The 22,077-nt window shown below is 40.0% G+C and overlaps 3 protein-coding genes across 6 annotated transcripts; 2 read left to right on the top strand and 1 right to left on the bottom strand.

Moving 5' to 3' along the window:
* Positions 1-137: 137 nt before the first annotated feature.
* On the top strand, positions 138-6,076 carry atp1b4 (ATPase Na+/K+ transporting subunit beta 4). Its single transcript, XM_056768920.1, has 9 exons — positions 138-309; positions 532-600; positions 1,509-1,731; positions 3,214-3,342; positions 3,561-3,674; positions 3,997-4,196; positions 4,400-4,456; positions 4,582-4,674; positions 4,752-6,076. Exons 2-9 carry the CDS (start codon positions 535-537, stop codon positions 4,911-4,913), a joined length of 1,044 nt encoding a protein of 347 aa, XP_056624898.1. The 5' UTR covers positions 138-309; positions 532-534; the 3' UTR covers positions 4,914-6,076.
* Positions 6,077-6,998: 922 nt separating this feature from the next.
* On the bottom strand, positions 6,999-13,278 carry lamp2 (lysosomal-associated membrane protein 2). 4 transcript variants are annotated; one of them, XR_008909200.1, is made up of 7 exons: positions 13,122-13,278; positions 11,466-11,974; positions 11,222-11,353; positions 11,079-11,133; positions 10,814-10,984; positions 8,481-8,708; positions 8,007-8,140 (listed from the first exon to the last, which is right to left on the bottom strand). XR_008909200.1 is itself a non-coding variant. In XM_056768918.1 (6 exons), exons 1-6 carry the CDS (start codon positions 13,165-13,167, stop codon positions 7,998-8,000), a joined length of 1,056 nt encoding a protein of 351 aa, XP_056624896.1. In that variant the 5' UTR covers positions 13,168-13,278; the 3' UTR covers positions 6,999-7,997. The 4 variants fall into 4 exon arrangements, 3 of the variants coding, with proteins under 3 accessions (XP_056624896.1, XP_056624895.1, XP_056624897.1); XM_056768918.1 differs by lacking the exon at positions 8,481-8,708 and having other exon boundaries at positions 6,999-8,140; XM_056768917.1 differs by having other exon boundaries at positions 7,998-8,708.
* A 563-nt stretch (positions 13,279-13,841) lies between these two features.
* cul4b (cullin 4B) lies at positions 13,842-21,821 on the top strand. Its single transcript, XM_056768916.1, has 20 exons — positions 13,842-14,726; positions 15,156-15,271; positions 15,370-15,473; positions 15,614-15,683; positions 15,839-15,912; positions 15,992-16,154; positions 17,856-17,945; positions 18,107-18,189; positions 18,281-18,348; positions 18,465-18,583; positions 18,692-18,884; positions 18,967-19,071; positions 19,163-19,273; positions 19,355-19,440; positions 19,517-19,624; positions 19,713-19,826; positions 19,928-20,033; positions 20,120-20,292; positions 20,394-20,546; positions 20,661-21,821. The coding sequence occupies exons 1-20, from the start codon at positions 14,279-14,281 to the stop codon at positions 20,754-20,756; spliced, it is 2,580 nt and encodes an 859-aa protein (XP_056624894.1). The 5' UTR covers positions 13,842-14,278; the 3' UTR covers positions 20,757-21,821.
* Positions 21,822-22,077: the final 256 nt, after the last annotated feature.

Below are 22,077 nucleotides of genomic sequence, written 5' to 3'. Positions count from 1 at the left end.
GTGGGTCTTATAGAGCTCGTTTCAGCAGACAATGAGACGATGTGGTGTGCGTGTGCAGAATTCCACCCAACACCAAACCAAGCCGCTGCCAAAAGATTAAAAAAACTCCACTTGTATCCCACCCCCACTTTCCCGCTCCAGCGCAACTCCATTCACTATGATGCTCGACTTGTAGCAAGAAGCTCCTCGCGCCCGACATCCGGACAACGCGATGAACTTCAAGCAAATTTCTTGACCAAAATTAACGTTCGTTCTGCCAGCGTGTGACCTTCGAGACATCATCTTTTTTCATCGTTTTGGGGCGTTAAGGTTTTTTCTCCCCTCTTTTAAAAAACGTCTTTCCAGAAGAAAATATCCCAGGCCTTTTATATTTTCTTCCCATTCTCTTTTTAAACGTCTGCACAACTACTTCCCACAATATTTGACTTTTTCTGGACTGCTGCAAACTTTGTTTGTGGACCGAGATCTCGCAGTGAACCGCTTGGACCGCTTGTATATGTGATTGGTTTAACAAGTACCTTTATTCTTCAGATCATGGAGCGCGACTCTACCGCGGGAGGGGCAGAGGACCTGCTCATGGAAGGCAAAATATCAAAACTGGCAAGTTTCTAATTTACTCGTTCTTTCGATAAGCCTATATTACCATGATGCTCCAACTTGATTTGGTTACTTTTGGTGAGAGAAAATGCTTAGTGGTAGTCACCTCTTGGTGGGTTTAATTCACAATCACATCCATGGTGAAAAAACAACAAAATGCCATAATGAACCATAAGCTTTTTGCATTAAAACCATCCCAAAATTCCTTTATGTAGGGTGTTTTGGGGATTATTCCATTAGGATTGATTTTATTAACACAACACCAACAGAATCCATCACAAACCCGAAGACACAATTATAGTGTCTGTTAAAACCAACACAATTCCCATTAAATCCATTTATTTTCTGTTGTGTTGTGTGTTGGGCAGGGTTCTGTTGTTTTTTCAGCAGGGACATCAAGCCCACAATGTGCTTTTTTTATTGGTGCTACCTCAGCTGTAGGTCAAATCCATCCAACTTGAATCTAACATGATCTCACATAATCTAAAAAAATGTGTTTGTCTCTAGCCAAGCACCGTTTAGATCCCGTGATGATTCATTATTTCATAAAACATCTATACAATTTGTACATAAAAGTTCAATGCCCTTCTCGGTGACTTGTAAGAGTTCTTAAAAGGCTTTTTGTAGTTTATGGTTTAAAGCATGAGTGTGTAACATCTGGTTAGAGAGTGACCCTTCAGATCTTGTGCAGCTGTGAGGGGTTAGATCTCCCAACATGGGTCAGCGAGTGTGTGGGTCCTCTCTGCCTCATATAGATCCATGTGAATGATGCCTCACATCTGTGCGCCGTCTCTCATTCACTCTGAATGAGATTTGTCACTCTTCGGAGAACAAAAATGTTTGCCTTTCTTTGACTTCGGTGAATAAAAACTTTGAGGAAAAAGTCACTTTCCATATTTTTACAACTTCAGCGTGCAGGGTCACTTCATAAACACGAACTAGCGGAGGCCATGGAAGTGGAACAGGAAGGACTGGTGGAACATCAGCCGCTGGAGCAAGATGACCTCAATTTTGAGAAATGGAAGCCCAAGCCAAAGCCCAAGAGGACGCTGCATGAGAAAATCGACGACATTAAGACGTACCTGTGGAACGCCGAGACGAAAGAGTTCATGGGCCGGTCAGGAAAAAGTTGGAGTGAGTAACTAAACTAAACTTGATATAAATGTATAAACAAGGAACAAGGTGCTCATCTGTGGGTGATGGAGTGCATCCAAATTTTACTTGGACTGTAAACAAAGTCTGTATTCAGTTATGTTTTGTTTTGTTGTTGAAGATCGGTGCTTGTTGCATTCTCTCAGTGTTTTCTCTTTTTGTGGAATTATTTGCAGTGTGGGAATGAGTTTAGGGAGTAAGATGAAGATGAGATTAGTGGCTTTGCCTCTCCATTCTGTTGTGTGTGTGTGTGTGCGCATGTACACGCTGTCACTGTGTGTGCGCATGTCCAAACTTAGTGTTTACATAGGTGCACAGATAGCTCAGAGACATCTTGACAAAAACAGACTGCCTGGGGAATGGTTCTCAGCGGGAGAGCGAATGTCACGGTCCCTTCGCCGGCCTGGGATCACATTCCATTTACCCCTACCGTGCTTTCCTCTCCCTCTTTCCCAAAGCCCCCTGACCTCCAGATCTCCTCCAGCACGCTTTCACATCCACAGCGCAACCTAACATGTAGTGATTTTTGTCCGAGCTCAGAAGTTTTTTGGCAGCTAGCGTTTCCTCAAGTACTCGAGTCAGAGATGACAGAGCAGCCAATCATCGCCTCTAACTGGCGGTTGCTAAGCAACAAAGCAAATTCCCACCGGGAAAACAGTAATGTGAAAATGTCGAGGGGAAAGCAGAGGAAAATGTCAATGCACCGAAATGCAGGCTTCGCTGTTGTCTCCATGCTTTACATGGGCATGATATGATGGGGAATGTGCGCTTAAGGTGGTTTAAATAAACAGCCCTGGTCTTCGGGCAGGGGAGGGGCTGCTGGCAGGCTGCGATGCGTGTCCCATGAAAGGAGAGCGCAGAGGCCTCACAATGCCAGAATGGGGTGATCGGGCTCCTTGGAGCTGGCTGTGGCTCTGTATGGCTGCGAAAGACCGTCACGACGATGGCAACCGGAGGTTCACTGTGTTCCTAAGTGAAAGGACTTCTGGGAGAATTTTCACTAGGCTTGAACAGAAAGGCCTTTGTGGATGGGGGACGCAGGACAGGCTGCTTCTAGTCGCTGTGAAATTGCCTGCGCAGCAACAGACGTTTGATTTGAGGACGCGTCCCATTTGGTCAGCTGTTGATGGACCCTTAATTGCAAATTATAAGACAATGGCTGGCTGCTCTACTTTTTTTCAGGGTTCTTATTGTTAATTTCGTTGAAGGGATAGTTCACCCAAAAATGAAAACTCTGTCATTTATTCACCCTCATGTCTTTCCAAACCTGTATGAGTTTTTCTTCTGAAGAACACGAAAGAAGACTACACATACAAATCTTTCTTTGGGAAAATACTGGAAATACAAAAATAGTACTAATATGGAAAGATGTATTCATGTATTTGCAATGTGATAAAATAAAAACATGTTTTATTCATTTGTTTTATGTTTTATTCATTTATCTGTCTACTTTGTCTTTTTTAGGTCTCATTTTGCTCTTCTACTCCGCTTTATACATTTTCCTGGCAGCCATGTTTGGTGGTTGTATGTGCTGCTTGATGTGGTCTATTAGTCCATATACTCCCACCTACAATGACAGAGTGATGCCACCAGGTGGGACCCTTTTTGTGTGCAAAAGGTCTAAAACCTAGAAAGATATTTGTATGTACGATTTTTCGATTGAATTCTAACAATAATAATCAACGTTCTGTAATTTACAATCAGGCAAATATTAATAACATGCATGTATTCAAATGCAATTCCATCAGCTCAATATCATCATTCTTGTATTCCTTATTGATGATTTCTTAACCCTCTGTTTTGACTGGCAGGTATGACGATGTCTCCTCACGTGGATACAGCTCACGGGTTTGACATTGCCTTTAACGCTTCTGACCGCAGCTCGTGGAAAAAGTATGCAAAAGCCCTGGAAGCCCAACTGAGATGTAAGTCCACCCTATAAGATCTGAGGTTATTGAGTTTGGTCTGACCGTCTTTAACAGGAATTCTGTGCAAATTCAAAACGGTCCAGCACACTCTTTACCAAATCCCGCTGTCTATTGAAATACTGACAAGTAGGGAACCCCTTTTGTGCTCTCAGTGTAACTCCTCAATGCTGCCCGGGCCCCACTTTTGTGTTAGCCTGTAAGTTGTGGAGGCCAGGCTGGGCGACAACCATTGTTTGGTGAATTTATGGTCTCTCTTTCTCTCTCTTCCATTTTTATTTCCATCCCTTTCAATGCCGTTTCCCGCCACGATCGTGTCCAGCCTACGATGATGCAGTTCAGGAGAGGCGGAACATAAACTGCGAAGGAAATACGTATTTCATGCAGGATGACTTGGAGGAGAGTGCCGAGAGAAAGGCTTGTCTTTTTAAGAGGTCCTGGTTGGGAGAATGTTCTGGCATGAAGGACAAAGATTTTGGTTACTCGAAGGGCAAACCCTGCATTCTGCTCAAAATGAATCGGGTGAGATTTTATGCATACTGTATACAATTATGATGTAACACCCCTCCCCCCTGAAAAAACCCCAAAACAAATAGTAATGAGACACTGGTGCCATCTTGTGGTTAGTGTAAGCATGAACACATACAACACTCCAAGCTTGCAACCACCATTCAGTCCATTGTGTAGTTAGTTTATATGACAAATGTTTGACTTTCTTCCACCAGATTCTCGGGTATCTGCCTGGTCTAGGCATTGCAGTAAATGTTACATGCGGACTAAAGGTAACAATGACTAAATTCGTTTTTACCAATAGACTTTTACATCAACTAAGCTGACAGTTGTTTATACATCCATTGGTTAGTCAGCGACAGTTACAGTCTTAAATCTCCTCGCAATGTTTTTCCAGAAAGGGTCAACTGACAGCCTTGGAGAAGTCCTTTACTATCCAGATAATACCTTTAATATGCGGTACTACCCTTACTATGGGAAACTCAGACATGTGGGTGATGACTTCAAGTACATATTTAAAATATCATTCACTTCACAGCGATGGTATTAATGTAATTTCTCACACAGGTAAACTACTCGTCTCCGCTGGTTGCCGTGCGCTTCACTGGAGTCCAGTACGACACCCATTTACACGTGCAATGCAAACTCAATGGCAAAGGCATCATCAATGATTCACCTACCGACCGTTTCTTGGGCAGCGTGTCTTTTACTTTAGAAGTGGGCGCATAGGTGTGCAGTAGACTTACAGAAATGAAAATTCTCAGAGTATGTTATAATAAATGAAATAGCACACTGGATGCTGTCTTTACACACTAGCCCTCTGATTATGCCCCCAGCAGCCATTGTGCTATTTGTGTCATAACTTTTCAAAGAAGGATTTTCCAGTAAGTAAAAATGAGATAAACATACACAGTGCATTCATAGATCACATTCAGTGACGTAACATTCAATGTCCAGGAACAAGAGAACGATTTATTTGTAGGAAAGAATTAAAATATGAAAACTTGTCCAAAATTGTAGATCGCAAAAGGATAGCAATTGAGGCATTATCACTCAAATATACATGCTGTTTACAGACAGACAGGAAAAACTATTCTCCAGATCTAGGGTTTAGAATTAACATTTATTAAAACTTTTAAAGTAAGTCAGATATGTATAACACATTAATTTTTTATTTTTTGCCCCTCTGATAAGACACAGACTCGATTAAATTTCCCCTTTTTTGTACAAATCAACTGGACAAGAGGAAAACACAAAAGATTATTTGTTACTTCTGCCGTGAGCCGGCTAGCAACTTAACTTTATCATTTTGCTTGCTCATTTAATGGAATAACAATCAGACTTGGTTTAGAATTAATGATTGATTGATTGTACATTTTGGACTAATTTTTTTCTTTTTTTCTTGTTTCGAATGTACTAAATTTTGATTCCAGAGACACGTATTTTAGTGAAAAGTGGGACAGAAATCAGTTTGCATTATTTTCACACAATAGGGCTCGTAATGAAATACAAGTTGATCTTTCTTTAGACATCCATACAACCAACACTTCATAAAAACAAAACAGAGCATTTCACAGGATTCATATCCACTCTAGCACGAAAGTATCTGCTCAGTTACCTGTAAGAAGGATTTCAACAGTATTATTTATTAATTGTATTTGAATATATTGACATGGTACAAACCGTTACAAAGTGTGATAGTAAGATGGAAATTGGTAATTGTACATCTTGTTATTCGATAAATACATTGAAACATCCAATGGCTGACAACGATTTGTCCGCACGTTTTTCAAAGCACTCATGTTCTAGCATAAACAATAAAGATGGATGAGAATTAACGGAATTAAAGCTTCCTGATCTGTTTTCCTTTGTAAATAAACCCCAAAAATGGTGATTTGAATGTTAATCAGTAAAATATACAGCCACCGAAAGAATTAAGATACTATTTCACATTTTAATTTAATCAGCATTTGTAGATGTATTGCGGACATTCCAGTCCAATGTCTGTTAACTTTAAAAAAAATGTAACCTCTGGAGACACATGAAAACTGTGATACAAATCGAGGTTATCACACACGAAATACTCGCTTTTAACATTTCATAATTACATGAAAAATATTACTGTTGTATTGCTTAAAAACGATCACGAAGTCGTTTTCTTTGCAGTATTTGAGGTCTGAAAAAATACAGAGCATATTTTCTGTTATTTTCATATAAATAATCATTTGTTTGCAGTTTTAATTTTCTGCAAATAAATACAATTTGTTTTATTTGAACTTTGGTAGAAATATTGTTATTAGTTCACAAAATAAATAAAAAAAATAACCTAAACCCATAACCTAGCAAATTTAAAAAAAAAGGACTTTGAAACCGTCTCTTCATTTTTTTCAGCGATTGTAAATGTATATATATATATATATGTATATATATATATATATATATATATATATATATATACACACATTTACTTGTCTACAATACACAAAATTATCAATTCAGTCATGCATGATAAGATAAGCAGATCTTACTGATATACTGTTATAAGTAGGACAGCGTGAAAACCTTCTAGAAGGCAGTTACAGGCATCAGGTGACTCATGTGTCATCAATAACTTTTATAGCAACTATCCCGCCATAAATGTATGACTGTAAATCACGTGATCACGTCAAATCGCAGTCATTAAACATGTCGAAAATATTAAATTGGCAAAAATTATTTTAAGAAAAAAAGATAGTATTTAGATTTATAAAAATAGTAAATCTGGAATCCATAGATTCCACCAAATAGATCATAGAGGGAGAAAAAGACAGACTATTTTACAAAAACAGAAAAGCCTTTTTATTGAAATTTTCTCCACTTTGAACCAACATTCTCAACCTGACAAAGGTCCTACAAATAACAAAAACTATGCAACTAAAAGGCACACTAGTTAAGCAATAATAATATTGTGTTTATTTGTATGTCTAATCAACAACAGAATCCATAGGTGTAAGAAGGGATAGGGATACAGTGTTCACATTAAACTGATCTGGCCTGTTGTTGGACAAATAGCTAGATAAGTGGAGCAGTACAAAGACTGAAGTTCAAGTGCAAACTGTAGCTTTGGTGTCACAAACTAAACCACAAACTCATGTTGAGCTTTGTGTCAGACCTATTATCACAATTCCAACATTCCCTGAGAGGGGACCAAATGTTTTGCCGGGGGAACCTATATATTTAAATGCTGGTATATGTCACGATACAAAATAGTGTCCCTTTAAACGTGAAATATAATTTGTGATGATTAAAAAAAGTGCAAGGATACTTTTTACTCAATTTCAGCAACAAACTGATCCACAAGAATACATTTAGAGGATTTACATTCAATGGTTAATAAACTTGAATACCTAATTCTATGTTTTGACATTCATTCTTAACAATTTCTCACATGAATATGACACATCAACCAGAATTTTGAGAGCATCTTCACAGCAAGACCCCAATAAAGGGGGAATACTTTTTCCATGCATTTAACATAAGATGCAATCTTGTAATTATTTGGACAGCCTGTCACAGCCTTGCACTAAATAACGAAATCATGCCTGTCGACACCGCTTCAAAGTGTGATTATAGCAGAAATATACCACTTTTTTTCATAAAATGCTTTTACAGAGCTCAGAGATATAACACATATGAAACATGTGAGAAACCCATTAGCTGTAAGCGCTGGCAGGTGAGGACAGTCGAGCAGTTTGCAGGGAAGCCAACAGGAGGAAGCAAATATGGCAAAGGAGAAGCGAGGGTTAGAGGTAAGAAATGGCGGCAGCTGGGGCGTTATACAGACTGGTAGCCAGTGCGACTCTTCCTCCGGCCAATCAGATAAGAGATAAGCACAAGGATGATTAGGAAGCTGAGAGCAACACCCACAGCGATGGGCACGAGAAAACTCAAATCAGAATCCAGAAAGCACTCTTCCGCTGAGAAAAAGGGAGAGAAAAAGGGATGGTGAGTGATGGTGGAAAAAACATCACACTGTGAGTCACTCAAAGCAGTGATTTCATTCAGTATAACAGAGACGGTATAGGGTAGAAAGGAATTAAGGAGTCACGCCAAGCAAGACTTAGTAGAGAGCTGTAATGACACTTAGATTTTTGTTAATCATATTTAAAACAGTAAAAGCAATGCATGACACTCATTACACAAAGTCCAAACCATGTGACTGGTATATAATGATGGAAGATGATCATTCCAGTAATCAATACAAAATATCTGACTTTCAAAATCTGTGCACATAAACCAAATTACTTGACATCTTACATCAAAGTGAGATCTCTGCCGCACACGGCTGGCATTTAAATCTGAACGCACTGTAAGTTACACCCTCCGATTATTGAGGCTAATTGAACTGTTGATAGGCAGTGGTGTGACTTCTCTTTCTTCCAATCAGATAGGCCAACAATACAATAATAATGAGGATAGCCAGGGCAATTCCGACCGCTATAGGCACAATGAAGTTATCTGCCTGATCCGCTTCACAATCCTCAGCTGAAAATAAAGAGAATGGGTAAGGGACAATAGACAGAGCAAACAAGATGCATAATCATTTCAATAAACACTGCAGTTTAATCATATTTGGGACAGAAGTACAACCATAATCTAAAGAATTCCACGATAGCTTACTTTATACTGAAAAGATGGCCCACACCAGTTTTAATGTGTACACAATTATATTTCTCAGTTTATTGCAGCTAAAAGCCCATTAAAACCTTTGACAAATCCATTGCAAAACAGCAAATCACACATCAAGTTTTAGGGCAGTCAGATCAAGAATCCCTTTTCACAAAAAACTAGCAAAATGTCACAAATGTGCTCAAGAAAAAGAAATAAATTCTCTTTATTGACAAAGCTAATCATGTTACTGATTGGATGGCGATAGAAGCAATTTTATTACGCAAGGCACAAATGACCATCCCAAGTTTTAATGCGTTCTGGTTATAGTGGAAAAAAGAGATTCAAACCAGATTCTGTGCAGGTGCATAGCCAAAATTAGACTTGTGCATGAACAGTGAATTCACCAGAGGAGAAAACAAAGACAATCAGGCAAAGTAAATCAGAAAGGCTTAAGAAATGAAAATATAAAGAAACGATACTGTGCAAAAGCTTTTTAACTCAAATTAAAGCAACAAAATGTGCACATGTATACAAAATGCATCCACAGCCACCACCACCACACGATATTACAAATCGATCCTCCAGCAAGTATAATTCATAGTATGCCATAAGCGGTATCTTTCTTTTAGACTAGTTATGCAAGTGGAAAATACTGTGAAAAGTAGCTATGATTAAAGCTTACGCATGCTTGAATTTGTAGCCATCCCTTTTAAATTAAATAAAACGTCCCACAATATATTTAGTAACAGAATACACCACTTTTTACTAAATATATCTGGGGAAAACAAGCCATTGCACTTTTTTTAACACCGGTCTGTATTTCTTTTTTTAAAAGCTTGTGAATGTTTAAACTTTATAAGCATTTGTTTTTCCCTGTCCTAGAAGCTCTATTGTTTGAGAGGGCCATCAGTCTAGTTTTGACCACTATTTTTGGAGTTTCCACAACAGCTGCTCTGAATAATAGATTGCCAACATATTTCAAAACAACTTGATTTTAATAAATGTGAGGTATGGCAATCTGTCAGTTCACTATAGTGCAACACGTTCCAGAAATTACTTTTTATATTTGACTTCCCTGCTGAAATGCTTCTCAATATAAACTATTTTAGATCAACCAAATATTTTAGGCTGTGGACGCAATGACAACTGAAAAAGAGATGCCAAATTATTTAATATCACAATGACCAATAGCATTAAAGGAATGCCTACAGGATGGAGGGTGTGATGCAGTTCACATGGGGGAAGGGGGGTATGTATCGATGATACGGTCGTGTTGTTGCATAAGATAACTGGCAAATGCCAGGACTAATGTAATACCACTAAATTGCATCTAAGAGCTCTGATAACAAGGAAAAAACATGCACTTCACAATCAAAATTGTCAAAGCACACACACAAAAAACAAAAAGTGGTTCATAAACACAAACTAATTATCGATATGAAGCCGTGGTCCTGGACTGCCACTGTTTCTTCAGGTTTCTAATGCAGTTGCAGTTTTAAGGATGATGGATTAATCGACCACAAACACAAAAAATATTTGGACTCCTGTGACCAAGAGTCAGTAGCCAATCATAATTATACAATTACCACAATATTTACAATGGTCCAGGAACAGGCTTGGTGTCCCTTGGATTTGATTTTGTGATTTTTGTTGCATTACAGTGTCTGATATCCAACATAGGTCCTTCGTCGACCAATCACGTATGCAATCACAACAATGAAAATCAAACCAGCCAGAACGGCACCAACAATGATTGGGATTAAGAGGCTGATGTCATCCATTGAACATTCATGGGCTGCAGACAGAGAGAACATGAGTGAACATACAATGAGGCATCTAACCTGAGATCAAACTGTGCGTTACACAGAATTATTCAAGGCCTGATATGGTTTCTATGCCATCTATGATGCTATTGTACGGACTTGATTTATTCAAAAACTGCAGCTTTGGAAGCATCACACACATGCAGAAGAACATACCTGTGCTAAATGCGTTCTTCTGGACTGCAAAAGGCTGCACTTGTAGATCAAATGTGTTGATGGTAAGCTTGTCCGAGATGTTGTAAGTCTGCTCTTTTCTGCACATGTAGGAGCTTCCAATAGACACCTCCCACAGAGACAGATTAGTATTGGATTCGTTGAAAAAGCTTCCTGTTGGGAATTCACATAAGAGGACAGAAAAGGATTACATGATTAGAAGAGATTGTGCATCATCAGTTTGTTTATTCCACTAAAAACAGCTTACCCTGTCCGATATCAATCCAAAGCTCTAAAGCATGCAGGCGGAATTTTTCGGAAACCTGAAACGCACAAAAACAAACTGCAATCAGATGACGAACACAACAAAATTCCACATACTGTTCAAATCAATTGAAATGTCATACTTACATTTGTGAAAACAAACTGAACTGTCATTTTGTCAGACTTCAGCACAAGAGAAGAGTTACTGCCACCACTTCCACAGGTCCCGGTTGCTACAGTCACATTCGGATCAACATTAATAGTCTGACGGCTGGCATTCTGAAAAACACAAACAAAACGTTACACCAATTGACAAGCGCTATCTTTAAATGACAATTTATGTAAAGCCTTATAAAAATACTTCTGGATGCGGTCTGTTTGATAGACATACCCCACTTGGTTGGAAGCTGAACTGCAGGCCCATCTTTGCTAAAAGACAGGCTGAGGAGTTGAAGTCAGGCCTGACATTGTAGTTTCCAACAGTCGGTTTGGGGACTTGGGGGGTTGTTGGAGTAGGGGTCGTTGGAGGAGGGGTCTGTGCTGTCGTAGCATTTGTATGCGCTGTAGTTGGCGCTGTAGTTGGCGCTTCGGTGGTGGAATTAGTTGTATTATGGTGTGGGGTGGTTGGAGGTTCTGTGGTGGGGATGTGAGGCTTGGTTGTTGGAACTTCGGTGGTAGAATTGGTAGTGTTGTGATGGGTAGTCGGTGCTTCTGTGGTCATGGTAGTCGGAGCTTTTGATGTCATGGTAGTCGGAGCTTCTGTAGTGGAAAGAGTGGTAGTCGTAGGGGCCGCAGAGCTGGATGGAGAACCCGTCTGTGTGACTGTTGGGATTTGGCTAGTACTTGACTCTTGCATCCCAGGTGCTAAGGTTGTTGCAGTGTCATCCGCATTAACAGAACCTAAGAGGGTACAGAAAGCTATGAAACGCTAGCTATTCCAATAAAACAAAAAAAAAAGAGCTGAATCCTTTTGGGTAGACAGCCCTTGTGACAAAAGCAAAAACCAACCACCTTGAAGGCGAAGGGAAATAAAACAGCAATCCAAGCACATTCCAAAAGTGCTAACTTCCTGACACGCTGGCCTCCTGCAGCAAAACAACATCCTTTGCGATTTTATATGATCTATTCAACTGCTCTCAAACTTCACTGGCTTTGACCATCAAAACCGAAATAGGTGACATGTGGTTTCATGACATCATTAACCTGATGCGTTCAGCTCGGGGTCAAATGGTCTCGTGCTTGATGAGCCGTACATCACATGACTTCGCGCTTGTGTGTCATACATATATACAGATTACGGATGCAATGCTTCAGTGTCACATGTTTGTGGATTTTACACCAACTAATGTGGAGATAGGATGGTTTGTTATATAAATATGAGAAAATATTAGTTTAACGAAAACACAGATTGTGCTCATTCATGACACAACACGCGTTTCTGTCAGTTACGTAATATCACGTTTGTTTCACATTATCAATTCAATTAACGACGTACATGTTTTATTGCAGCTCTTTAGACAACCATTAACAGAGAATAACTAACGTTATCAAAGCATGATCTTTTACCAAAGCATGTGGATTAATCTAGCCATTAAATGACCATTTGATTCCAATTATTGTTGTCTACATAGACAGCTCATCGTGTTAAGAGACAGAATCTCAGTTTCAACGTGTTTTAACTTTAACCAAAAAGTGGGTCTGTATGCTAGACTCAACGCAAACATCAGAACTGTTGTATAATAACGGTCCTTCAACGATGTAACGTTAATAATAATAATAATAATAATAATAAACAACTCGTTGATCACCGATTACATATAAATGCAAGTAAAAAACACGTTGACGTCAAACATTTCTTGAACACGGTCACTCTCTAATTACCTAACGCGCTGCACTTGCGTAGGTAAGAATTGATGCTAACGCTAATGCTAACAGGCTCACGGCTTCCCGCGGGCCCGTGCAAATCTCGCAAAAATAAACGTCAACATCTCCTTTTTAAACATAACACCCGCTGAAATAACACATATAAAAGCGCCACCGTACGTACCACTTAGCAAAACGAAGAGCAGAATCACACAACCGCGAAGAGCCATGGCGACGTGTAGATGGTTTCTCTAGCAAACAGACGGCTTTGAGTGACGTCCGGACCGAGTATGACCCGGTTCAGCACAGTGCTCTGATCTCAAACAGGCTCTAGTATAAGTCATATGATAGGATGGCTATCAGCTCCTCCTGTACATGCGCCTTACGTCCAGTCACCGAGCCCGTTCATTGGCTGATCAAACGTGTATTCAATTAAATCAGGCATAGAAGTGATTTGTTTTCGCGTCAGACTGCGAATAATAACTATGTATCTATTAAACTTTAACAAAAACATACGAGTTTTTGCTTTGGTTAGGTCTTAATCTCACAACATCACAAAAGCCGCAATGGTTAAGACCTCAGGCACATGTGCGCTTACTTCTACATTTAAATCTTTAAATTGACACACAATTTAAGATGCCTCATTTGTTCTGTATTTTGTGCGACACTTTGTACTGTATGACGTTATTAAAGTAAAGCTATTGGTGAACATAGATTGTTGAAAATGTAACACAAAAATCCCAAAGTGATCTTTATAAAAAATGTGTCGCATACATTTACGAATAAAACATTTCGCGCAACGAGATTGTTTCACATGACACGCAGCGTTCTACTCGCGTTGTGTTTTGTCGCCCCCTGGTGGAGGAGCTCGAATTTCACGCCTTGCGCTTTAGCAACGCACAACAGCAGCCGCGCACACGGTCGTAAGTACTTCCGGTGGGTCAGCGTAGGATCTCAAAAAAGTTACTCTTTCCCCGCTTAGTTTTACGCAAACTCACAATACCAGCAGATTTCTCGAGCGGCAAAACGACGTGCAGCAGAATGCTTTAACGGAAACCATCTACGAAACGGACGTAGAAACCCAGCAGACTTTGTGCGCCGCGAGAGAGTGCGTTCGCGAGAGAGGAAGCAGTATTCAACCATCTTTCCTCTGCTGGCAATAACAAGAACAGAGAAGGGTCCAAGTGGGGCTACACTTCTCAATTTATACTATTTTCTGCTTATTCGCACGCGGAGCCGTGAGGTTGGACTTTTCCCGACCGATACCGAGGAGTATAACGCGTCCACAACCGGGATCGTAGCATTAGTAGATTAGCTATTTGATTTAGTATTTCTTTTTTCATGTTTCCAACAGGTTTACCTTCCCCTAATCCCCCATCGCCAGCCCAAGAGCCCAGACCCGCAGCTTCCGATGTTCACAACGACAGTAGTTTAACGTCTTCTAAGAAGAGAAAAATTCACAGTTCCGAGAAAGAAGACATTGATTCAATATCTTCGTCTCCGAAAGCCATTTGCAATTCATCCTCCACCACGTCCTGCTCTTCCACGACTTCGCAGCAACACAACAAGAAGTTGAGATTTGAGGACTCGGTGGATTTCATCGGACTGGATGTGAAGATGGCCGAGGAGTCGAGTAACCCTTCTGCGTCTTGTTCTAAGGCAAAAAACGTGTTCCTGCCCGGAGGTGTGGGGCATCATGCGAACGGACTCACCAAGACTGCGGGCTCCTCTACATTCTCAAACAGTAAACCCGGTGCTGCAAAGAAACTTGTTATCAAGAACTTTAAAGGTAACGTTTTTAATATGAGTGGGCTAACGTCATCTTTTACACGTGTTTATGTGATTCGAACCCATAGTGACCCGCCTACCTAGGCGGCACATGTTGTGATGTGTAGAAAAGCTGTTCAAGTTCAAGTTCATTTAATTTGTATAGCACACCAGTTTGACTAAAGTGCTTTACAGGAGAAAAGATTTATACTTTATATACTGTAAGGTTTGTGCTTTTCATAGGTAACATAAATTAAAATATAAACAGTCTTATGTAATGAAGTGTCCTTTCTTTATTGTGGTTTGTTTGGGTGCCAGTCATGTATGACACTTTTATGTGTTGATACCTTTTTTAAAGATCTGTTGTTGTACTGTAAATTGCTCTCAGTATACATTGTTATTTGTGTTTGCGCAACAGTTTGTGTGTAATCTCGGTATTAAACCTTTTCAGAAAAGCCAAAATTACCAGAGAATTACACAAATGAGACCTGGCAGAAGCTAAAGGAGGCGGTGGAAGCCATACAGAACAGCACTTCAATAAAATACAACCTTGAAGAGCTTTATCAGGTAGAAAATGTGTGAATTTTGTCTTACAAACAGTTTTGTCATCATTTATAAAAGATATACTATATGTTATCTTATGCACTTGTCTCGTTTTTATTTAGGCTGTTGAAAACCTGTGTTCACATAAGATATCTGCCAAGCTCTATAAACAGCTCAGAGTGGTTTGTGAAGACCATATCAAGGCCCAGATTGACCAGTTCAGAGAATATCCTTTTTTTTCATTTCTGCTGTATTTTGGGGTATAAAGTTAACCAAAGGCCTGAATAACTTTGGTGATCGCTTTAACTGTATTAAAATAGAGTTTTAAATTTGAGATATGAAAGTATTTCTTAACTCCTCTTCTACGGATGCTCTAGACAGTGTTCTCTTTCTGAAGAAAATAGACAAATGTTGGCAAGATCACTGCAGACAAATGGTTTGTTAAACACATAACTTGTGAAACACCTTCGTAAATATTTGTGAATATGGGAAAGCATCATCTTTTACATGCATGTCGAATATATTTGTGCCTCTTTTTTTGTGTCTTTACCTGTTTGTAAAAATGACATAGCATTCTCTCTCTTTTCGCAGATTATGGTAAGAAGTATATTTTTGTTTTTGGATCGCACATACGTTTTACAAAATTCAATGCTGCCCTCAATCTGGTACGTATCTGCTTTTGAAGCAAAATATTTGACACTTTGCATCATCTGCAACTGCAAATCATTTTTTTTTTGTCTGCAGGGATATGGGTTTGGAGTTGTTTCGTTCCTATATCATCAGCGACCTAAAGGTGCAAAGTAAGACAATCGCCGGGATTCTGCTTCTTATTGAGAGAGAGCGGAGTGGGGAGGCCGTAGACCGTACTCTCTTGAGGAGTCTTTTGAGCATGCTGTCAGATCTGCAGGTTAGATCTACTGCGTTGTCATGTTCTGGGTCCAATATCATGATGAACGCGTAAAGCCCGTCATCCCTTTTACCCTTTTACCCTTATACTAGAAAAATAGTATGCATAGAGAAAAGTAAATTCATTTGATGAATTAGAGTTTCTAGAATGGTATTGTCCCCTCCAAAACTGTGATTTAAACAGATTCACAACTTAAATAAAAAACATTTTTTGAAAAAGGATATTTTAGATTTTGTAAATTGATATGAGTCAACAGTGCATTACTTTGACTGCAGTGTCTGGTTAAAAACACACATTTAATGAGTGATGGGATGTAATGATTATATTGGTGTTTTTCCCCCCTATGTTTTGTTAAATGGTTACACTAGTGGATTGGTTGGGCAAACTCCCATGAATGGATTTGGAGAAGGCATTCGACTGTGTCCCTCGCGGCATCTTGTGGAGGGTGCTCCGGGAGTATGGGATTCGGGACCCTTTGCTAAGGGCTATCCGGTCCCTGTACGACCGGAGCAGGAGCTTGGTTCGCATTGCCGGCAGTAAGCCAGACTTGTTTCCGGTGCATGTTGGACTCCGGCAGGGCTGTCCTTTGTCGCCGGTTCTGTTCATAATTTTTATGGACAGAATTTCTAGGCGCAGCCAGGTGCCGGAGGGCATTGGGTTTGGGGACCACACGATTTCATCTCTGCTCTTTGCGGATGATGTCGTCGTGCTGGCCCCATCAGACCAGGACCTTCAGCATGCACTGGGACGGTTTGCAGCCGAGTGCGAAGCGGCTGGGATGAGAATCAGCACCTCCAAATCTGAGGCCATGGTTCTCAGTCGGAAAAGGGTGGCTTGCTCACTTCAGGTAGGTGGAGAGTTCCTGCCTCAAGTGGAGGAGTTCAAGTATCTGGGGGTCTTGTTCACGAGTGAGGGAAGGATGGAGCGGGAGATTGACAGACGGATCGGTGCAGCTTCTGCAGTAATGCAGTCACTGTACCGATCTGTCGTGGTGAAGAAGGAGCTGAGCCGCAAAGCGAAGCTCTCGATTTACCGGTCAATCTACGTTTCCACTCTCACCTATGGTCATGAGCTGTGGGTCATGACCGAAAGGAAAAGATCACAGATACAGGCGGCCGAAATGAGCTTTCTCCGCAGGGTGGCCGGGCGATCCCTTAGAGATAGGGTGAGAAGCTCAGTCACTCGGGAGGAGCTCAGAGTAGATCCGCTGCTCCTCCACATCGAGAGGGGCCAGCTCAGGTGGCTCGGGCATCTTTTCCGGATGCCCCCTGGACGCCTTCCCGGGAAGGTGTTCCGGGCATGTCCCACCGGGAGGAGACCCCGTGGAAGACTTAGGACACGCTGGAGGGACTATGTCTCCCGGCTGGCCTGGGAACGCCTCGGTGTCCCCCCGGAAGAGCTGGAGGAAGTGTCTAGGGAGGGGGAAGTCTGGGCATCCCTGCTTAGACTGCTGCCCCCGCGACCCGGCCCCGGATAAGCGGTAGAAAATGGATGGATGGATGGATACACTAGTTGCACTACTAGTCTTATTACCAAATTTCCTGGTCTTTGTTTTGTTTAATCATTGCAATATTAGTTTATATTTCCTGTACTAAATATTTTGTTGTTAAGCGTTTATTTCAACCCTTAAAATGTGTGGTTCTACCATTTGTGTGTGCTCATAGATTTGTTGTAAATGCACTATTGCTCATGTTTTGACAGATATATCAGGATTCATTTGAGCAGCGTTTTCTGGAAGAGACAAATCGACTGTATGCTGCAGAGGGCCAGAGGCTCATGCAGGAGAGAGAGGTGAGTTTAAGATCAAAAAGGAAGTTTATTATACTTGAATGTCATCATTGCTTTATTATCTGTGTTCTAGAAGGAAATGTTAGCTCTTAGTCTATACCCGATGCCTTACTCTAGGCTAGACTTAATTTTCTGTCTTAATAACTTGTCTGTTTTCTTCGCAGGTGCCAGAATATCTCCATCATGTTAATAAACGTCTAGAAGAGGAGGCTGACAGAGTCATCACATACTTGGATCAGAGCACACAGTATGTTAACAAAGAATATGCCTAACACACAACTGGTCCTTAAAATAAAAATATTCAACATGTGATAAATTGCCTGTTTTCTATTTTATAGAAAACCCCTCATTGCCACAGTAGAAAAGCAACTACTTGGAGAACATCTTACAGCAATACTACAGAAAGGTATTCAGTTAACATCACCCTCATCAAACAAAAGTTAAAAGAACCGTATTTAGGTTTGAAATGGTTAACCTAGTGTACACTAGTATAAAAATGCATTTTGTTTTCCAAAACACAAGGTTTGAATAACCTGCTGGATGAGAACCGTATTGAGGATCTGTCTCTGCTGTATCAGCTCTTCAGTCGTGTCAGGGGTGGCGTGCAGGTTCTCCTGCAACATTGGATAGAGTACATCAAGGTGAGCAAGAGAACCAAGTGACTATAAATAGATGAGCTTTAGACTTGTGATAAAACACATTTCGGTGTGATATTATTCTTAAAGTCTTGTTTTTTGTGTGTGTCTTAGGCATTTGGAAGCACAATAGTCATCAACCCAGAGAAAGACAAGACGATGGTACAGGAGCTTCTGGATTTCAAGGATAAAGTCGATCACATCATTGACATATGCTTCATGAAGAATGAGAAGTTTGTGAATGGCATGAAGGAGGCGTTTGAGACCTATATCAACAAACGGCCAAACAAACCTGCCGAGCTCATAGGTCAGTTATCACTTTTTAAGAGTCTGCAGCTGATCGGGTGATGATGAGTATTAATATTCATGTTGTGATTTATGTTATATAGCAAAATATGTGGATTCAAAGCTTCGTGCAGGAAACAAGGAAGCAACCGATGAGGAACTTGAGAAAATGTTGGACAAGATAATGATCATATTCAGGTTCATTTATGGTAAGACTTTATGCTCTTCTTGAAAAGCTTAGAGGGTTTGCCATTCTTAAACTTTATCAACCTAAACCTCACTTTGTTTTGTCCTTTTCAGGCAAAGATGTTTTCGAGGCATTCTACAAGAAAGATTTAGCGAAGAGGTTACTGGTGGGAAAGAGTGCTTCTGTAGATGCGGAAAAATCAATGTTGTCCAAACTGAAGCATGGTAAGATACATCTCTCCATTAAAACCCATCACATTATTATCACAGAAGCATGAAAAAGTGGAAGTGGCTTGTCTTTTTCAGAATGCGGAGCTGCATTTACCAGTAAGCTGGAAGGAATGTTCAAAGACATGGAGCTTTCAAAAGACATTATGGTCCAGTTCAAACAGGTAATGTTTAAAGTGTTTTTCTTTTTACTTTTTTCTTTTATTTACCAGTGATTCACCCATCTCAAATTTACCACAGCACATTCAATGTCAAAATATTCCTGGGAACATTGAGCTGACAGTGAACATTCTCACAATGGGTTATTGGCCAACTTACGTCCCCATGGAAGTGCATCTCCCACCGGAGGTTTGTACTTAAGAAATTTGAGACTACATCTGATACTTTCTAATACTTCAACACATTAGTAATCATAAAATTACTCTTCACTTTCCAGATGGTGAAACTCCAGGAGATTTTCAAGACGTTTTACCTGGGCAAACACAGTGGAAGGAAGCTACAGTGGCAGTCAACATTAGGACACTGTGTGCTTAAGGCAGAATTTAAAGAGGTAATGCAAATTGTGTCGCATAACTCTTACTACGAAAGTATTGAAATAGAAAATGCATTCTTCTCGGTAAAATACAAAAAATAATTGAAGCCATTTTACAGGGCAAGAAAGAGCTCCAGGTGTCACTGTTTCAGACATTAGTTCTGCTTATGTATAATGAAGGGGAGGAGTTTTCTCTGGAGGACATAAAGCTGGCTACAGGCATCGGTATGGATTCACTGTCATGTGTTAGTAAGCACATTTGATGCCAGACTTACATTAACCTTTGGTTAATAATAAATGAAAATTTGCAGAGGACGGCGAGCTGAGGCGGACCCTGCAGTCACTAGCCTGCGGAAAAGCACGTGTTCTTATGAAAACCCCAAAGAGCAAAGATGTGGAAGACGGAGACAAGTTCTTATGTAACGATGATTTCAAACACAAACTCTTCAGGATTAAAATCAACCAGATCCAAATGAAAGAAACGGTAACACACTTCATTTAAAATTTTCGACTGTCAGAATAGCAATCAGACTTTGGAGAGTCATTGGCTTAGTGAGTCTCATTCTTGATTGCTGTACCTCGCAGGTGGAAGAGCAGGCCAGCACTACAGAGAGAGTATTCCAAGACCGTCAGTACCAAATCGACGCTGCCATCGTTCGAATCATGAAGATGAGGAAGACTCTCAGCCATAATCTTCTGGTGTCTGAGGTGTACAACCAACTCAAATTCCCAGTCAAGGTGAGGACAAATAGGACAAATGTGAATGATGTTTCTTAATGCGGAAGTGGATCAAGCATTAAGAACTTTTGCTGTGTATCAAGTGTCATTAAATGTTTTATTTTATCGTTCTAGCCTGCTGATCTAAAGAAGAGGATAGAGTCACTTATTGACAGGGACTACATGGAAAGGGATAAGGAAAATCCCAATCAATACAACTATGTGGCTTAAAGAATGAGAGGTGTAGATGAGGGATGGAAGAAATGACAAGAGGAGGCTGTTTTCAGTGACGTCGTTAACTTCACTTAGCACATGGAACTCCTCGTTCCAGATTTTGTTCACTTTATCATCTTCACCACGGTGACCAATAACTGATTCGGTTTTCTCTTTCTGGATTTGTTTGGCTCTACCCCCCCTCAGAATGGCACGTCTCTTTAAAAACAAGAGAAACTATAATACAGGATTATGTCGATTAATTGCTTATTAAAGAGAATTGGACTATCCCGAGTTAAAAAACTATTTATTTCTTGGTTTCATGGCTATTATTTGTCTCTGCCATGTTGTGTTTTTTTTTTTCCCCCATTGTGTGTTTCATGCAATTGTCACTTAACATCGACTTATTACCCGTGCAAAGAAACCAGTACCAGATTGATCAAAATAGACTTGTTTGTTCAGTCGATGTTGTATTAGGTACCAGTGTATAAACATTGAAAATAGGATTTCTTTTTGCCAACGTTTTTGATAAACGGAAAAATGATTCAATCATTCAGCTGGTTGGTCACAAGCAATTTATGTTCTGTGAATGTGATTTGTTGATGAATAGAACAATTGAGGCTGATTGGAAATTTCACAGTATGTGCCAAGATTAGGTAAACCAAGCACTTGTTTGTTCGTAGAAATGTTAACGCTGCTAAACACTAACTTGTACATCTTCCTTAGTCTTCTTCTCCCTGCTTCTACCATCTCGCATTTCCTCCTCTTGTTTATTTTGTATATACATTTTACACTCAAATTTGATGTTTGACACTCAGCTACATTGCGACCGAAATCTTTCACCAGAAACTTTGACAAGCACAGCAGCACCGTTTTATCATCCAAGTGTTTCCAAGTTTATATATAATTTCAGTTCTCAATTTGGCCTATATACTGAGAAACTCCTCTGTGTGGCATCACTGGATCTGTGGAATTTTGGGCAATGGTGTTTTGAGAAATCATACTTAAGTGGACAGTTGTCCAGTGTCTGGAAAGTATGCTTGTTTTTATTGCCTCAGAATAAACAACTATGTGTTTCCATGATCTTTTCCTCTTTCAGTGCTGATAATATTTATAATTCAGTGATTGTTTATACAATTATCTGGCCTGAAAATACTGGGAGATGGAAAAAAGCACTTGCAAATGTTCAATGGTAAAGAACAGTGGGGTGAGCTGGTCCACTTTTTACATTAAAAATAAAAATATATAGAACCATGATTTTATTTAGTTAAACGTGACTGTATAAACGTGATTTTTATTTTCACATTGTAAAACATTTAATGAATTAAGAATTTAAAAA

The sequence above is a fragment of the Triplophysa dalaica genome, chromosome 16 (assembly GCF_015846415.1).
Source record: "Triplophysa dalaica isolate WHDGS20190420 chromosome 16, ASM1584641v1, whole genome shotgun sequence".
NCBI classification, from domain to species: Eukaryota; Metazoa; Chordata; class Actinopteri; order Cypriniformes; family Nemacheilidae; genus Triplophysa; species Triplophysa dalaica.
Note: the sequence above shows the minus strand (reverse complement) of the source record. Positions and strands in the feature narration are given on the sequence as shown.

What these genes read in the sequence shown, in the direction of transcription:
- atp1b4 (XM_056768920.1), top strand. Translation starts at nt 535, where the DNA reads ATGGAGCGCGACTCTACCGCGGGAGGGGCAGAGGACCTGCTCATGGAA. An exon ending in AAGGCAAAATATCAAAACTG is followed by an intron (nt 601 to 1,508) that starts GCAAGTTTCTAA and finishes TTACAACTTCAG; the next exon opens with CGTGCAGGGTCACTTCATAA. An exon ending in ACTATGGGAAACTCAGACAT is followed by an intron (nt 4,675 to 4,751) that starts GTGGGTGATGAC and finishes TTTCTCACACAG; the next exon opens with GTAAACTACTCGTCTCCGCT.
- cul4b (XM_056768916.1), top strand. Translation starts at nt 14,279, where the DNA reads ATGTTTCCAACAGGTTTACCTTCCCCTAATCCCCCATCGCCAGCCCAA. An exon ending in TGTTATCAAGAACTTTAAAG is followed by an intron (nt 14,727 to 15,155) that starts GTAACGTTTTTA and finishes AAACCTTTTCAG; the next exon opens with AAAAGCCAAAATTACCAGAG. An exon ending in GTTGTCCAAACTGAAGCATG is followed by an intron (nt 19,274 to 19,354) that starts GTAAGATACATC and finishes TGTCTTTTTCAG; the next exon opens with AATGCGGAGCTGCATTTACC.
- lamp2 (XM_056768917.1), bottom strand. Translation starts at nt 13,167, where the DNA reads ATGGCTCTTCGCGGTTGTGTGATTCTGCTCTTCGTTTTGCTAAGTG. An exon ending in TTGGATTGATATCGGACAGG is followed by an intron (nt 10,985 to 11,078) that starts GTAAGCTGTTTT and finishes AATTCCCAACAG; the next exon opens with GAAGCTTTTTCAACGAATCC. An exon ending in GAAGAACGCATTTAGCACAG is followed by an intron (nt 8,709 to 10,813) that starts GTATGTTCTTCT and finishes CTTTATTTTCAG; the next exon opens with CTGAGGATTGTGAAGCGGAT.